The 19,216-nt window shown below is 53.0% G+C and overlaps 1 protein-coding gene across 2 annotated transcripts; it reads left to right on the plus strand.

Moving 5' to 3' along the window:
* Positions 1-1,493: 1,493 nt before the first annotated feature.
* LOC116950751 (ephrin-A2-like) lies at positions 1,494-18,902 on the plus strand. Of its 2 annotated transcripts, XM_032968776.2 has the most exons (6): positions 1,496-1,829; positions 2,260-2,816; positions 12,021-12,382; positions 13,856-13,921; positions 15,557-15,619; positions 17,807-18,902. In XM_032968776.2, exons 2-6 carry the CDS (start codon positions 2,710-2,712, stop codon positions 17,932-17,934), a joined length of 726 nt encoding a protein of 241 aa, XP_032824667.1. In that variant the 5' UTR covers positions 1,496-1,829; positions 2,260-2,709; the 3' UTR covers positions 17,935-18,902. The 2 variants fall into 2 exon arrangements, with proteins under 2 accessions (XP_075929274.1, XP_032824667.1); XM_076073159.1 differs by lacking the exon at positions 15,557-15,619 and having other exon boundaries at positions 1,494-1,829.
* Positions 18,903-19,216: the final 314 nt, after the last annotated feature.

Here is a 19,216-nt window from a genome sequence, read left to right on the forward strand (position 1 = left end):
TCAAATCAAGTATGTAAAAGTAGTGTTGGGTCCAGAGGACATCTCTGTCGCACCCCAAGGTGAACAGGGAATGGCGCTGCCTACAAAGACAGATACCCCATGTAGCCTTAAAAGACTGGTGGGAAAAGTGCTGTTGGCGACACCTTTGAAGGCCGACTCGGGACACGAGGGGGTGGTGTGGCGAGAAATACACACCAACTAAGCCATTGCATTCACCAGGTAAAGCGCACTAAGCTTTTCGCTCGCTTTCAGAGGCGACCTGGCTACACACGATGACAATTCATCACCGAAGTGGCTGATAGCATCACCACGCAAAAATGTATTGTAGCAGCCACATGAGGTAAACGCGAGTGTTTTTTTTTCTAAACGAGCAAAACCCAAAGAGACCCGACGAACAATCCACGCGGACTCCACGCAGACAGGCGGCACACCATCTCGCCATCACACCATCTCACCATCACACCATCTCACCATCACACCATCTCGCCATCACACCATCTCGCCATCACACCATCTCACCATCACACCATCTCACCATCACACCATCTCACCATCTCACCATCACACCATCTCGCCATCACACCATCTCACCATCACACCATCTCACCATCTCGCCATCACACCATCTCGCCATCACACCATCTCGCCATCACACCATCTCACCATCACACCATCTCACCATCTCACCATCTCGCCATCACACCATCTCACTATCACACCATCTCGCCATCACACCATCACACCATCACACCATTTCACCATCACACCATTTCACCATCACACCATCTCACCATCACACCATCTCACCATCTCGCCATCACACCATCTCGCCATCACACCATCTCGCCATCACACCATCTCACCATCACACCATCTCACCATCTCACCATCTCGCCATCACACCATCTCACTATCACACCATCTCGCCATCACACCATCACACCATTTCCCCATCACACCATTTCACCATCACACCATCTCGCCATCACACCGTCTCGTGTGGGCTCGCCACTCGGACGAGATGGTATCTCCACGCCACCGCGGCGCCCCTCGACGCAGAGACGCAAAGAACCAAACCCCACAGCCTATAGTCTTCACATACTGACGGGGCAAGTGCTGGCTGTTACGGAACACCTACGACACACAAAGACATGGCAAAGATAAAGATTACCCCCCCCCCCCCCCGTATAGCCTGTAACAGACTGTAACACACTGTTAGGACAAGGGCTATTAATAAGCAGCATCTGTGAAGGCCGGTACAACACACGAGGGGGTGGGTGGCCAGCACCACGCTCGCCCGCCTTTGTATCCCGAGCGGCAATGTTTACACACCGCACCGGGTCCTCATTTGAAGCTGAGTTGACCTTGCGAAGACCCAGGACCGGTTCGGATCACCGTCACTCGGTGTTGGTGGCCGTGAGCGGGAATCGAACTCGGGCCGGCCGGGTTCGTAGCGCAGCGCGCTCACCATCAACACTCTCTCCCAACATAGACTCTCACCTAATACACACAACAACAACAACACTCACACACTCATCTCTAGCACGCCCTCGCACGCAGCCACACGCCTGCCGCGCGTGTAAATATTGACTTGTCCGTGTCTCTTTGCGGTCTGCCCCCCTCCCAGCCACCCACCCATGCGTGTGGCTCCTCCTCCCAGCTTCATCATCATCATACTCGCAGTCGAGCTCTGTGCGGGGTCAGAAGAGCTTAGCTCACACCACGGCTCACCTCGCCTCACTTCGCTCTCCTCGTGCCTGCTGCAGCCTACCAGGCGCCGTCCGTGTCGTCTCGTCCACCCACGGCTGTGCCCAGCCACCACACTGCAGGTATCTCTACAACTCACTCACGAACTCACCAACACACTACATGTCACAACAACACACTTATCAACACACTACATGTCACAACAACACACTCACCAACACACTACATGTCACAACAACACACTCACCAACACACTACATGTCACAACAACACACTCACCAACACACTACATGTCACAACAACACACTCACCAACACACTACATGTCACAACAACACACTCGCCAACACTCAACAACTCACTCACTCAACAACACACTCACCCTCTCACTCACCCACATACTCGCCACACTGCAAGGCACATTCCCTCCCATCGTCGCCTTCCTCCCCCCAAGCTCTTTATATAATATCCCTGCTCGAGTAAATAAGCGTGTTACACACTCGTATCTGTCACAACTTTGACCGTGCTGCTTGTCTCTGGCCGCTTGTCGTAGTGGACATTTGGGCCCTGCGGCTCAGCAATCTCCTGGTGCCTGCCCTTCACGCTCCATCAGGAGCCAGGGAGGGTGGAGGTGGCGCCGTGCACAGCTGACGTCCATCACGACCAGCCTCGGATGGGCTAGAGGTCAACTCGGTTCACGGTACAGACGGGCCACACGGGACCAGCCCCGGGATCAAGGTCTTGACCAAGCCAGGCTCATCTCGTGACCATCACCCGGGTCACTCAGCCACCGGGACCGGCATCAGCTGGTCACCACAACCGGCATCACGCAGAGACTGGCCCAAGTCCCATGATGAGCTCGTCGTGATCAGCACCGGAATCGGATCTTGACACTGACGCGGCCGAGCGGGATCGGCTCGGGGCAGAGCGGGTGAGCAGCCGGCCACAGGGAGAAGAGGCGGAGAGGGGAGCGGAGGAGGAGGGAGGGAGTCGCGGTCCGGTCATGCCGCTGCCGCCGCCGCTGCCGCCGCTGCTGCTGCTGCTTCTCTGCGGGGTCGGACGCGGCTCTAGCGCGCGCTTCGCCGTCTACTGGAACAGCAGCAACCACAGGTGAGGGGGGTGAGGGGGGTGAGGGGGGGTGAGGGGGGTGAGGAAGACAGCACGGCGAACTCATTCCCTGTTGACTCCCCAACAAGATCCCTGAGATCTTCGGTTCGCCTTCTGCTAAGGACTCCGAGCGCAAGGCTTTTGTTGCTGGGGGAATGTGTGTATGTTGAAGTTATATTCTTGGTTCTTTCGGTAAAGTCACGTAGAAGGGAAACAATAAAATAATAAAAATATAAAACAATGAAATTCTCACGACATTTCGATTGCAACACAAGCAATCATCATCAGGTGTGAAAACCACAACAAGTAAATTTGAAAAAAGTGGCGTTTTTTTTAACGTTAGCACCACGGATAGCGATTTGACAGTTTGCTCAGATGGACGAGTCCATCTATGTTCGGAAAAGAGGAGGGGGGAGACGAAAAATAATGGATGCGGTCTGAAAGCCACCTTAAGAGTGATCAATCAATTAAGACCCGAAATGGTTTATCAAATTCTTCCAATGATTGCTAAGCCAGAATCCATCTTTCAAATTTTCTTATGGTTTTCACACCTGATGACGATTGCTTGTGTTGCAGTCGAAACGTCGTGAGAATTTTATTGTTTTATATTTTTATTATTTCATTGTTTCCCTTCTACGTGACTTTACCGAAAGAACCAAGAATATGAATCCCTGCAGTCACGAAAGCTTTAAATCAAAATTTATGTTGAAGTTACTTCGTACCATACGTAGCCACCCGTTATAATCGGAGATGCGGGGGAAGGACAACAAACAACACAACAAGCAGTTCTAAATAAATGCGTTTTCAATGTAGACTTAAAAGTGCATGGCTCCAGTGGCTTCCTGATATCGGAAGAGCGTTCCAGACAGCCGCAGATAGCGCATCTGAAAGTGCGCGATGCGGTGAATCGGGCTCTTGGTACCGTACAGCTCCCAGACTCCGAGACGCTTTTCCTTTGCGAATAAGACAGCGTCGTTCGAGATGTTTAGGCCTCGTTCGAGATGTTTAGGCGTCGTTCGAGATGTTTAGGCGTCGTTCGAGATGTTTAGGCGTCGTTCGAGATGTTTAGGCGTCGTTTTAGGCGTCGTTTGAGATGTTTAGGCGTCGTTTGAGATGTTTAGGCGTCGTTTTAGGCGTCGTTTGAGATGTTTAGGCGTCGTTCGAGATGTTTAGGCGTCGTTTTAGACGTCGTTTGAGATGTTTCGGCGTCGTTTGAGATGTTTAGGCGTCGTTTTAGGTGTCGTTTGAGATGTTTAGGCGTCGCTAGAGATGTTTAGGCGTCGTTCGAGATGTTTAGGCGTCGTTTGAGATGTTTAGGCGTCGTTCGAGATGTTTCGGCGTCGCTAGAGATGTTTAGGTCTGTCTTGAAAACTCACCTCTCTAAACTGGCCTTTAGCCCCTAGTTCTGGCCGTGTGCCCTGCAGGTTTATTTTACTCCCTGCTTTCCATACACGGCGGTACACTGGGATCTACGGATGATACGCGCGTTACAAATGTAAATTATATTATTGTTATGATGGAGGGGGCACGAGGAGGTGAGGGAGGGAGAGTGACATGGGAAGAGTTAAACGCTAGGTGAGGAAACAGGTGGGTGAGTTATTAGGTGGGTTAACAGGTGGGTGAGTGAATAAGTGAGGTAACAGGTGAGTGAGTAGGTGGGTTAACGGGTGGTGAGTGATTAGGTGAGTTAACAGGTGGGTGAGCGAGTAGGTGAGGCAACAGGTGAGTAGGTGGGTTAACGGGTAGTGAGTTATTAGGTGGGTTAACAGGTGGATGAGTGAGTAGGTGAGTTAAAAGGTGGGTGAGTGAGTAGGTGAAGCAAAAGGTGAGTGAGTAGGTGAGTTAACGGGTGGTGAGTTTTTAGGTGGGTTAACAGGTGAGGGAGTAGGTGAGGTAACAGGTGAGTGAGTCGGTGAGGTAACAGGTGAGTAGGCGAGGTAGCAGGCGAGTGAGTAGGTGAGTTAACAGGTGGGTGAGTTAATAGGTGAGTGAGTAGGTGAGATAACAGGTGAGTAGGTGAGGTGACAGGTAGGTGAGTCAACAGGTAGGTCGTAGATGAGGTAATGTTTTTGTGAGAGAGTGGGTGAGGTAACAGGTGAGTAGGTGAGGTAATCCCGGGGTGATGTGTAAGTCGGGATACCTCGTGGTGGCGAGGGGTGAGTAAGAGACACCCACAATAGGTGTTGGACAAAATCCTTAAACGCAGTGACTCAGACGCTGGTCACACACATAGACAATCGTCATTCTCTCCGTTGTGCAGAATATAAGTTAATAAATAAATAAGGAGGCTGCCTCCTAATATCCGACTCCCTCCATAAAAAAATACAATCCGTATATATTTATTTACACATTCCATCAGCCACACAGCCGTTTTTCTGAGAGTGCCATCATTTCAACAGCATCGGTTCAACGCAGGCAGCATTTCTATACCGGTTTCGACATTGAGCGTCTCATCTGCAGCAATGTGAGACTTGCTTGGTACCAACGCTGGTGCACCGCCAGATGTGAATTGGCGAGGTCCCTCTCTGTAGCTCGACACAACACTGGAAACAGGGACTCCTCTACTTACGAACGAGTTAGGTTCCAGGTCTGTTCGTAAGGCGATTTGTTCATAAGTCCAACCTTACTCCCGTCTACTCCAAACGTGTTGTACGGCATGTACAGTAAACACGGGGAATGGCTTTAAAAGTTATATAATCTCCTGTAGATGCCACTGGTTCTGCATGTTCTGCAGATGCCACCATCGCCATCGATTGTGCGGTGGTTGAACTTACGACTCTCAGTCCGAACAGGAAACTCAACATGCGGACAGGTTAAATTTTGATTTAAAGCTTTCGTGACTGCAGTAATTCATATTCTTAGCTCGACAGGTTGTTCGTATCTCTGAAAGTTCGTAAGTCGAATGTTCGTAAATAGAGTCCCTGTAATACAAAACACAAGATAATCACGAAGGCCCGTGAGGCTTATGTGACATGTTAAAACATATGTATTTACATGTTGTGTGTGCAGAGACAAGTAAGGAAAGGAAGGAGACGAAATGCCTACTTATTTACTTTGTCATTTATAATCTCCTTCGTTCTGGGCGCAGTACAGCAGCACACAGACGGCCCGCTCGGTGGCATAGCTTCCATCACAGTGCAGTACAACGTCTCTTATTCGCGATAATGTTGGGGGGTGAACTTCGATGACCCAGCTCGCAGGGCACCCACCGGCAGTGGGCTTTGGAGAGGCAAGGGTTTGCGGACCACGCGAGAGATCTGCGAAACTCTTCCAAAATCTGCTGAGCTCGGGAAGTGGCGGTGCGGATGTGGTAACACAGCAAGTGGGCTGGTGAATCCGCCTGTGAGGAGTGGGGGGGGCAGGCTTGCGAACGTGGCCGGCTCGCATGAGAGATGATATTTTTTTTTCTCTCTGGCTGCTTCGATTTCCTGCCCTCCCCCCTCAATCAGGAAGCAAAACAACTCCCGAGTTAAAAGGGTATTTGGCCAAACATCCCATTGTAGCAGGAGCCTCCGGAAAAGGAGTCTTGAGACTCAGAGTGAGGCCATCCTGGATAGGAGGCTGACTCCTTTGTCTAGTTCACCACAGTGTTCAACTACCACGCTGCAGCTCACAACAACAACACACTCATTAACCCACTCGCCACACTACAGGTGACAAAAACACACTCACCCTCTCACTCACCCTCTCACTCGCCCACTCACCACACTACAGGTGACAAAAACACACTCGCTCACCCACCCTCTCCTCACCCACTCACCACACTACAGGTGACAACACACTCACCCTCTCACTCACCCTCTCACTCACCCACTCACCACACTACAGGTGACAACAACACACTCACTCACCCTCTCACTCACCCTTTCACTCGCCCACTTACCACACTACAGGTGACAACAACACACTCACCCACTCGCTCACCCACCCTCTCACTCACCCACTCACCACACTACAGGTGACAACACATTCACCCACTTGCTCACCCACCCTCTCACTCACCCACTCACCACACTACAGGTGACAAAAACACACTCGCTCACCCACCCTCTCCTCACCCACTCACCACACTACAGGTGACAACAACACACCCTCTCACCCTCTCACTCACCCACTCACCACACTACAGGTGACAACAACACACTCACCCACTCACCACACTACAGGTGACAACACATTCACCCACTTGCTCACCCACCCTCTCACTCACCCACTCACCACACTAAAGGTGATAACAACACACTCACCCACTTGCTCACTCACTCTCTCACTCACCCACTCACCACACTACAGGTGACAACAACACACTCACCTTCTCACTCACCCTCTCACTCACCCACTTACCACACTACAGGTGACAACAACACACTCACCCACCCTCTCACTCACCCACTGACCACACTACAGGTGACAACACATTCACCCACTTGCTCACCCACCCTCTCACTCACCCACTCACCACACTAAAGGTGATAACAACACACTCACCCTCTCACTCACCCTCTCACTCACCCACTCACCACACTACAGGTGACAACACATTCACTCGCTCACCCACCCTCTCACTCACTCACCACACTACAGGTGACAACAACACACTCACACACTCGCTCACCCACCCTCTCACTCACTCACTCACCACACTACAGGTGACAACACACTCACCCACCCTCTCACTCACCCACTCACCACACTACAGGTGACAACACACTCACCCACTCGCTCACCCACCCTCTCACTCAACCATTCACCACACTACAGGTGACAACAACACACTCACCCTCTCACTCACCCTCTCACTCACCCACTTACCACACTACAGGTGACAACAACACACTCACCCACCCTCTCACTCACCCACTCACCACACTAAAGGTGATAACAACACACTCACCCTCTCACTCACCCTCTCACTCACCCACTCACCACACTACAGGTGACAACACATTCACCCACTCGCTCACCAACCCTCTCACTCACTCACCACACTACAGGTGACAACAACACACTCACACACTCGCTCACCCACCCTCTCACTCACTCACTCACCACACTACAGGTGACAACAACACACTCACCCACCCTCTCATTCACCCACTCACCACACTACAGGTGACAACAACACACTCACCCACTCGCTCACCCACCCTCTCACTCACCCACTCACCACACTACAGGTGACAACACATTCACCCACTCGCTCACCCACCCTCTCACCCACTGACCACACTACAGGTGACAACAACACACTCACCTACTCGCTCACCCACCCTCTCACTCACCACACTACAGGTGACAACAACACACTCACCCACTCGCTCACCCACCCTCTCACCACACTACAGGTGACAACACATTCACCCACTCACCCACCCTCTCACTCACCCACTCACCACACTACAGGTGACAACAACACACTCACCCACTCGCTCACTCACTCACTCTCACTCACCCACTCGCCACACTGAGTCTTGGACTGTGATTTTAAATACACTCTATATACACTGTAAAAATGGAAATGGCCATTTTGGAAATGTAGGCAGAACCTTCCTGACATCAATAGACACGTGCCACAACAACAATTATACACCATTGTCAGCACCCTGGTCATCATTTAACGAAATAAATAAGCACACGTGCCTCCTTCCCACATCTGTCCCTCCACATAAAATACACACGTGTCTTTTTCACACATCCCATCAGCCAACACGGCTTCAGTCACTGCGGGATCCCATGTGAAAAAGAGCTTCATAGCTCATCAGATTTCCCCAGGAAAAATAAAGATTCGGATAGGTGTCACGGCATCTAGCATCGAAGCCTAAGAGGGGGATACTTGCCTATAAGCATTTGGCAGTTCACCAGCAAGTCTGGCCCTGCTGATGAGGCGATGAATGTCGAAACTGGTGCAGAGTTTTGCTCGTGTTGAACTAAGGCTGCCGAACAAACGCACTCAAGGAAAATCCTTGTGGCTGATGGGATGTGAAAAAAGGTAGGAAGGAGTCGAATGGTATGATGTTTTTTTGCTTATATTCTGCTAGTTTTACCCAGGAAAGCCTCACCGTGTCTCAAGATTCTCTCTCTCTCAGGAGAGGTTCCTGCCAAGTTCCCGCAGTAGGGGGCGATGTTACTGCTCCTGCTGTGTGATCCCTGTTGAGTAATGTGCAGGTGATGTCAGATGTGGGATGTTTTCCAGCCCGATACCGGCTAACACTGTGTGTTGTGGGTTTTATTCTGGCTATGGGAGGGAGGAAACCCCATACAGAGTTGGAGTAGAGAGAGCGTAGAGACGACTCCAACGCGCACTCACACACTCCTGCAGAGACACGTACATTCCGCACGGCAAGGCGGCCGAGTCGGGAGTCCAACCCAGGCCCTTCCAAAAACTAGGGCAAATTTTAGACACCCAAGTTGTCCCAGGGTTGGCATGTCTGCTGGCTTCTTGCTGTGGCGAGGCACGGGAGTTATAACCATTGCGCCGCCACCCTGCTCACGACTGCATCACGGCATTCTCCGAGGTGTGCTGCTGCTGCTGTTGCTGCTTGTGGCGCTGGTGGCTGTGGTGTCCATACTCTTTGGTTCTATTGGGTAAAGTCACGTAGGTAAAAAATAAAATAACAAAAATCACTGTCGTTTGTCACAGCAGGGGACACGGCTGGGTGAACGGCCAGTCAGTCATCGCAGTCAGTCGGTCAACCCACGGCACCTGCGAGGTCTGTCCCGTGACAGTCACATCGCCGTCAACCCCTATCAGTGCCCTACCTTATTAGAGACCAACTCAGACCTTATTGGTCACCCCGTAACCTTATAAATCTCAACGTCCATCCTACAAAGTCCCATCACAAGGGAGAAACACAAACAGATAGATAAAAAATCTTTTTTTTGTTGCCCGTATTGAAACGGCTGTACGCCGTATGGACCTGAAAACTAAATTTCCCTGCACAAGAACGCGGTGGGGTTCTAAACCGCGTGGCTTGTGAGACACTGCGAGACACGAACGCGTGACAGTGCACCTAGCCAGTGGCCAGCGGGGTGTGGGGGTCATTGTTGTTGGCGATGGGTGGTGGTGGTGTTGGTGGTGGTGTTGTTGTTGTTGGGTGCTGAGGGAGGACCAGGAGAGGGTCCCGCACACTCGCTGCTGCTGGTGGTGGTGTTGGTGGGTGCTGAGGGAGGACCAGGAGAGGGTCCCGCACACTGGCTGGTGCTGCTGGTGGTGGTGTTGTTGTTGGTGGTGGTGTTGGTGGGTGCTGTGGGAACTCGGAAGCGAAGGAAGCGGCGCGCGGAGCGTTCACATCCTGAGGAGGCGCGCGCACAATGGCGCCGCCGCCGCGGAGTTTGGCGCGAAAACAACAACGCCGCCACTCGGGGAAAGAGAGAGGGAGGGAGAGATAACCGCGGGCAATTAATAATTAAGAGCCGTAGCCACGGCCAAATCGTAAACAACACCCCGGCTCTCAGAGAATGGTGCTTTTAACCTCCCCCGTCGTCCTCCCGCCTTCCCCTCACGCGAGGGGGGAGGCGATGTGGCTCGCGTGCGCCGCCGCCGCCGCCACTGGCGTGAGGAGGCGCTGTTTGGCTCCCGGCTCAGGATGTTTGCAGGAGTCGCCGGGGAAGGGGACAGCTGCCTACCGTGGGAGCCCCCCGGCGACCCTGCCAGGGTGGTCAGGGGGAGTGTTAGCGGTGGGGGAGACGCGTCGGGTAAGTCATGTCGACAAGACCCGATTATAGCAACTCACCTCCTCTACGGGACGTCTGGCAAACCAAATAAACCCCCCATGAGCAGCGCGCACGCAATTCTCTGGCGCGTCTCGGGGCGGACACCGCAAGCTCCGGCCGCGTCCGTCCGGTGCTCGCCGAGCTCCATCGCCTTTCGGTTGCCGAACGAATAGATTGTGAGGAAGGTCGCACTCGTCACGCACGCAAAGTGCTTGCCACAAATGCACAACAATACCACCTTGGTGATCTCGTCAAGGGAGTGTGAACCATCGCGCTAACTCCGGTGGTCATCTTCCCCGCGGCTTTTGGCTGCTGACCATCGAACAAAGACGGCCAAAGCATCGCGCGCTTTCAGATGCGCTTCTGCGGCCGTCTGGAACGCTCTTCCGTCCGATGTTAGGAAGCCACTGGAGCTGTGCATTTGAAAATAATCTAGACTGAAAACTAAATTCTTTAGAACTGCTTGTGTTTAGTTTGTTTTCCTTCCTCCGCACCTCCGACTATCACGCGTTGGCTACGTACGATTCACATACACAGTGTGAAACTGAGTGGATAGGAGCCACATGGGGAGTACGGGAAGAGTATGGGGAGACGAAGCGGATGGGGACCTTGGGATGAAGAGAGATGCACGGTTAGGGTTGCCACCTGTCTCACTGTGGATGTGAATCGGTGAGTTACCGAGAGCCTTGTCGAATGCATGAATGAATTAGTGGGTCGATAAATTAACATGAGTGGATTCATGAATTAATTACTGGGCGAGTGAAGGAATGAGTGAGTGCATCAGTCGGTGAGTGATAGGTCTCTGTTCCGTTGTGGACCCAAATCCACAAACATTTCTCCGTGAGGGCGGCGGTTTGTTCTCCACTCTGCGCCGTCTCCTGCGGTAGGGCAGCGAGGTCGGGCCCTGACTTCTGAAGCTCGGCAGGTTTGAGCCTGGATAGCGTCTTTAGTTTCCGAACGAGGCTTCTCGGCGCACGCGGCGAAACGTCGGACATCGTGCAGCACGACCGAACAACGACGCGCCGTCGGCCCCACTCAGAGTGGACGTTAAATTCAGACCTTGACCCCGCGACGTCATTCTAAACAAATCACGGGCCAAGTTGGGCACATGCCACACGCCGCTAAATTACTCGCTGTATTAGAGCAACATCGCCTCCTACCGTGGCACTCCTGGAGACTGTGCAACAGCAGCATGCCTTCTTTGGCGATGATGGCCTTGTGCCACACAGGGGCAGCTACCACCGGGGGTGCCCTAGGCCAGTTCACACAGCAACATTGTTGAACTACCGCGAAACTATCGCAGGATGTCAAACACAGCGACGGCTTCCTGCGCGTGATGATCAGCCTGCGCCATGAGAACGATAGTGCCCACATAAAACGTACCCGATTGTTTTTATTGTCAGGTTTTTTTAAGCAACGTTGGTTCTCCCTTTAAAACTCATTATTCGAGTCTCTGCTTGTAATATCAGCGATCTCCTCCTCCCTCCCGGCCAGGTTACTTACGGGGGATTACACCCTCACCGTGCACATTGACGACTACATGGACGTCTACTGCCCGCATTCTACAGCCCCCGAACTGGAGGGCCCCGAATCGGGGGGCTCTTTAGCGGGGGGCCCCACGCCACCGCCGCCCCCCCCGGCCGAGCGGCCCGTGCTGCACATGGTGGACGCCGTGGGGTTTGCGCGCTGCGAGCACTCGAGGGGGGCCGTGCGGTGGCGCTGCGGGAGGCCTCTCCAGCGGCCCCCCCACCACAGGGACCACGGGGCGCCCCTGAGGTTCGCCGAGAAGTTCCAGCGGTTCACGCCGTTCTCGCTGGGGTTTGAGTTCGCGCCCGGGCAGGATTACTACTACATCTGTGAGTTCCCTCCGCTTGCCGTCAGTGTGCGGTTTACGGTTGTTTTTGTATATTTATATACTTTGGGTAAACAAGCGTCAAGATAAATTATTCATCATTCTCATTAAACACACACATTCACACAGCAAGGCGCCTGGGTCAGTAATCAAACCTAGGTCATTCCTAGTAGACATGCCAACATCGGGCCAACGTTTTACACCCGACGTTGGCCCAACGTTTGAGTAAACAAGCGTCAATATAAATGATGAATTATTCTGATTGTTTACCATGGCGGAAAGGGAACATACAGACTGCACTCTCACTCACATGTACACGCCGCACCGCAAGGCGTCCAAGTCGGGAATCGAACCCAGGTCCTTCCTAGTAAACATGTTAACGTTGGGCTAACGTTGCACGCCCAAACGTTGGGCCAAAACACCGGTTATTACACTGTACGGCTAACAAAATTAATAGGCAATGAATGCACCTCCACATTCCTATGGCAGGTGAGGGGGGGAACCACAGTTGATGTTCTGCACAAAGTGGTACGGTGCTCAATGTTATGGACCCCAGCAGGAAGGGATGATGGGCTGGGTCAACCCCCCAACCAGGACAGATCGAGAAAATTCCCAACGGAGGTGGGGAAGGGGGTGGCCCCAAAATGTCAAGCGTTATAAATAGGAGCCAAAGTTAATACAAAAAATAACAAAATTGATGTATTTCCTTTGGTAAATACAGCATCAGTCCAACGTGGGGTCTCAAGGAGGAAGTGAACCCCACCCCTAGATCCACCACTGCCTTCACCCGCCTGTTATGTGGTGAACAAAATTAACAAGCAGACAATTGGCCTCATTGACACATTTGTCCAGCAATACAAAAATATAAATTGTTTTACACACCCCGTCAGCCACACACGGCCTTCCATCTGGGAGTGCTTAATCTCAGCAGCACTGGTTCAACATAGGCAAAACTCTGGACCGGTTTCGACATTCAGCATCTCTTCATCAGAGTCAGGTTTGGCTGGTGCTAACCCCGGTGAATTACCAAGATGTTTATTGGCACGGACCCTCTCTGTGAGATGTTGGTCCTAGCTCGACGCTAAACGCTGCAATGAAAAACACAAAATTATCACCATTGGCGACGTTGTTGAGAATATGAAGCAACACAGGTAGTTGTGTGGTGTTAGATTGCCGATACGAGCACGTTTCGAATCCTCGTCGACACCTACACACACGGGGGTGGACACAGGCAAGAGACATGTGGGTACCCAGGTATGATTGTGGCTATATGGAAACACGTCGACATATTAGGGTAGACACACACACACACTAGGGTGGACACACGCTAGGGTGGGCACACACACGCTAGGGTGGGCACACGCTAGGGTGGACACACGCTAGGGTGGGCACACGCTAGGGTGGGCACACACACACTAGGGTGGACACACACACTAGGGTGGACACACACATGCTAACTAGCATGTCTCATTCACAGCCACTCCACTGCTCAAGGGTGACTCCCGCTGCTATCGCCTCAAAGTCCACGTTTGCTGTGGTCCAGGTGAGTCGCCCGTGCTGTCAGCCACCAACTCAACCTCCACACACTCACCCGCTCACACTCGCGCAACTCTAACCCAACTCTTACACACTCACCCGCTCACACTCGCGCAACTCTAACCCAACTCTTACACACTCACCTGCTCACACTCGCGCAACTCTCACCCAACTCTTACACACTCACCCACTCACACTCGTGCAACTCTCACCCAACTTTTACACACTCACCCGCTCACACTCGCGCAACTCTCACCCAACTCTTACCCACTCACACGCTCACTCACCCACCCACTCACCACACTCATACTCGCTTCTCTCTCGCTGCTTCTTCCCTCACACTGCTGGACTGTGGATCTCCCTCCTATCATCATCATTGTCCCCCCACCCCTCCAAGTTCTTTAAACAACAATAACCTCATTCACTTCAACAAACGCGTTACACTTATCCAGTACAACTTTGATGGGGGTGCCGTTTGTAGCTGACCACTAGACGTCTTGGGCCTTTGGTCCTGTACTAAACAAACAAAGAAGTAAATAAATATAACTTGCCACTGCAGTGGGTCGTGGCCGGAGAATCAACCTCAGTTCGCTGGATTCGTAACGCGGTCCGCTAACCGCTGCGCCACCGCTCCCCACATCACCACCACGATCGCGACCAACAGCGCCACACCACAAGCGCCAACTCGCTAACATCGCTCGGCGAGATGGGTGCGCTGCCAGTGGCGGCGGCGACAGGTTTCGTGATCCGGGGTGAGGGGTTGGTGGGTCACACGGAGATCTGTGAAACCCTCAAATCCCCTCGGGGGAGCGGCGAGGTGGTGGCCAGGAGAATTACTGCCAGGGAGATACGAAAAGCACGCGGTGTGTGGAGCGGAGTTATTGACGAACGTGGGAGAGTTAAAGAGTTCTTTAGTTCACTGTGCTTGTGCACCACTGCCAACGCAGCAGTAGCAGCAGTAGTAGCAGCAGCAGCAGTCACCAGACAAGCAGCAGTAGTAGTAGCAGCAGCAGTCACCAGACAAGCAGCAGCAGCAGTCACCAGACAAGCAGCAGTAGTAGTAGCAGCAGCAGTCACCAGACAAGCAGCAGTAGTAGCAGCAGCAGCAGTCACCAGACAAGCAGCAGTAGTTGCAGCAGCAGCAGTCACCAGACAAGCAGCAGCAGCAGTCACCAGACAAGCAGCAGTAGTAGCAGCAGCAGCAGTCACTAGACAAGCAGCAGTAGTAGCAGCAGCAGTCACCAGACAAGCAGCAGTAGTAGCAGGAGCAGCAGTCACTAGACAAGCAGCAGTAGCAGCAGCAGCAGTCACCAGAGAAGCAGTAGTAGCAGCAGCAGCAGCAGTCACCAGACGAGTCTAATGTAATATGGAATTGGTGAAAAGGAGTCCTGAGAGTCGGTGGTTGAGGACTTTCTTGGGTAAATGCATGACCCCGTATTAACATCATCATCATCGTCGTCGTCGTTATAATATTCACGAATATGATTCTTGTGTAAGTGAATACTGTTAATCTAACAATTGGTATTGTTGTGAATGCGGCGATTAACAGCATGGAGTTGCTTGGCTGAGCTTAGTCCATCGCGTGCTCTAACCCCTAACCCCCAACCCTAACCCCCAACCCTAACCCCTACCCTTAACCCAGGCGATACTACGGCTAATCCCACACGCTCGCATCGCACGGCGAGCGAAGGTCCCGCACAAGCAGGTGGGCAACGCACGCACACACTCACACACTCACACGTGTACACACACACGTTCGCACGCTCACAAAAAGACAAAGATCCCCCATATAACCATAACAGACTGTAGGAGCAAGTGCTGTGAGCACCACGCCCGGCCACCTTTGTCTCTCTAGTGGCGATGTTTATACACCACACCAGGCACTCATGTGAGGCTGAGTCCACCTAGGGGAGGCCCAGGACCAGTTCAAATAATCGTCACCCGGTGTTGGCCGAGAGCGGGAATTGAACTTGGGTAGCCGGGTTCATAGCGCAGCGCGCTAACCACTACACTACCGCTCCCCACTACAGAACACACAGACACAACAACAACAACCGCCATTCGCCACTAAGTGGCAGTGACGTCACCACGACGCTTATGCCAGGCCATGTGCACCTTGAGGCCACGTGAAGTGTCGAACGCCCGCTGGCAGGAGGTCACGGGGCAGACCCAGGTGCCACGGGTCGACTGACTGAGATGACTGGCTGATGCACCACCTGTGCCCCCTACTGTGCCAACCTGCTGTGCTTTAGCCACCCGGCGCTCCGCTCGTACATACACACACACGTACACACGTACACACACGTGTACACACACACACACGTACACACACACGTACACACACACGTACACACACACGTACACACACACACGTACACACAGCTATATGTTATGGGACTGTCAAGCCGACTGTTGAGGTGGAGAAAGTGCCGGAGCCTGATTTAAATGTCGCCCCGGGGGGCTCTGCCGAACTCATCATCCCCACAGCGTGGGAGGCAGGGGACTCAATCCGACCCTCCTGGGGCACAAACAGCAGTAGGCAGCACTGTGCTGACGAGTCCTAACAAGGGTGAAACCGGCCTGCAGATGTATCGCTGCCTTCCTCGCTGGCTAAATTTTAAATGCCAGTCTCCATCCGCTTTCGTGAGCGGGTACCATCACAGATGGCTGTATCATCTGGACATGCGAAGCGTGCCCGAGATTCCTGTTATGCTTTGCGATTGAAGACACCTGTTTGCGTATACAGTGTATTTATATCTCTACATTTATATACGGTACTAACTATGGACACTTGACAAAGATCCGCCCGAATAGCCTTCATCGATTTGTAGGGGCAAGTGCTGTTAGTGAACACCGACGAAGGCTGGAATGGCACACGAGGGGGTGGGGTGGCCAGCACCACGCCTGGCCGCCTTTGTCTCCCAAGTGCCGATGTTTGCACACCGCACTAGGTACTCATTTGAGGCTTAGTCGATACATGCACACACAGACACACACAAAGATCCCCCATTAGCCTCAACAATGTCAGAGAAAGTGCTGTTAGTGAGCACCTATGAAGATCTGCTTGTTCACACGAGGGGGTGGATGACCAGAACCACACCCGGCCGCCTTTGTCTCCCCTTGCGCACCTCCAATTAGCGCAGTTGGCTACATACGGTGCAAAATAATTTAAACATACATTTTTCACACTTCACCAAGTACTCTATTAAGGCTGAGGTAAGCTACAACACACACGCACAATACTTACACACACGGACACACAGAGGCTCACGGACACAAAGACTCACTCACACACAGGTGTCTCTCCCATGTGCCACTTTTTGTGTCATAGGGGCCCCAGCGGGAGTGTGTTACAGAGGTTTGCGGTTTGATTCCGGCAGGCTGCCCTGGTTAACTTTGTAGCTGTACATATCAACCGCAATAGTAATGCTACTACACGCCGTCTGCTTCACTCACAGTGGACGTTAAAGATTCCCTGACACCGTTCGCAAGAGTTAGGCCGTTGTGTGCCAGACTCACGGCCTATATTCGCCAAATTCGAAAACGATCGTCATATTAGTTGAATGGGATCACACGCAACAGCAGCAGCAATCATTTCCGCCTTGTACTGGCAGACTACATGCCAGCTTTGCAGGCCAGGTGCCGAGAAACCTCACGCCGCACAGGGACAGCTGCCACTGGGGGTTCCCTAGGCTAGACCACGTAGGATTCATCGCCCCCTACCGGTGGAGGAATCCCGGGTGCCGAGACACGCTTCACACCGCACAGGGACAACTGCCACCGGGGGTGCCCTTTCACAACGCGTCGAGAAGACGCGCGGTAGATGTTCGGTAAGCTCCACTGCTACCCCCGCGTCTCACTCTGCCCCGTCCCTCCGCCGCCTTCCGCACAGACGAGCCGAGGGTGGCTGCCGCCGTCGGCACGGGGGCCGCGGGGGCCGCGGCGCCCCGGGGAGGGGGGCCGGCGTTGGGCCTCGCCGGCGCCGCCGCCGCCGCACTGCTCGCGTCACGGCTCCTATAGCGACCGCGACCACGGGCGACGGCGCTCCCTCGAGGTCTCCCGTGAAGCTGGGCGAGGAGGGAGTGGATGGGAGGAGGAGACGGAGGAGCACGGGGGAATTAGCAGAGGAGCCCCTGAATGGAAAGATTGGAAGGGCGCACGCTACACCACCCCCCTCGCTCCATCCCAGGGATGGACTCGGCCTCGACCTGGGAATGCTCCGAATGGACGATGACTATGCAAAGCGCGATGGTTGCGCAATGATGGTGGCTGAATGCTACAGGAAGCTGATAATGACTGTGGTGGTGGTGATTGCTGCAAGCGGAAGAGGAGATACTCTTAAAACGAGAATCGTCACCATCATCATCATCACCACCGCTGATGAGTGACACAGACGGTGATGAGGACTCGTTATGAGTGATGATCATATGAATGGTGCAGGAAGAGATGGTGGTGATGATGAACGGTGCAGTAAATGGTGATGACGATTATGGTGCATTCTGCATACCATGTGCTAACGGCGGCAATTGTTAAGGCGAGCGGCTCGCAAAGTGGGAATCCTGGCTGGGTGGGGGTTGACTCAGCCCATCATCCTGACCTCCGGGGTAGATAAAACTACTTTGTGGGGGAGATCAACAGCGGTTGTCCTATGGATAGACCTACCCGCGTCAGAGGAATGTGGAATTTCCAGGGCTGTAAATAGGAGATGAGCACCAATGCCCCGATGCTCATGTGAGTAGCAGCAGGAGCGCCCTCCTACTCGTTGGCTCTGGTGACCGCTGTTGTTGAAGACCGTGGTGATGGTGTTTGGACGCTGCAGATGGAGGACTCGTGATGGTGGATGAATCATAATGGTCATGAATGCTGTTCAGTGGCGCTGCTTGATGTTAAATGCAGTAGATGGATGATGGTGATGTTGATGTTTTCGTATCTGCACGAGTCATCTCGGACTCGCGTGTAAATGTGTACATTAAACTCGCTTTTCTAAACGCGCACTCGTCCACAAAATATACCTGGCGGACGCGCTCGTCCACACAGCCAGGGTGGCCACCAGCCTGGCAATCGGCGTCTGAGTTCGTACGCTGGAGGTGCCTCGTCCTGGGATCTGTCGCCGGTGTCGCTGCGCTGAGCCGTGACACTGCAGTGTTGAGAACGGAACCCCCGGCTCACAGAGTCCACAATGGAACAGATGGCGAGCCGACCACTCACCGATTGATCCACTCACCCATTTCTTCACTCACCCATCAATTAATACATTCATTAACGCACTCCTGTTTATTATTCATCAACCCACTAATTAATT

The sequence above is a fragment of the Petromyzon marinus genome, chromosome 40, assembly GCF_048934315.1.
Source record: "Petromyzon marinus isolate PM22_M1 ecotype Great Lakes invasive population chromosome 40, UKy_Petmar_22M1.pri1.0, whole genome shotgun sequence".
NCBI classification, from domain to species: domain Eukaryota; kingdom Metazoa; phylum Chordata; class Hyperoartia; order Petromyzontiformes; family Petromyzontidae; genus Petromyzon; species Petromyzon marinus.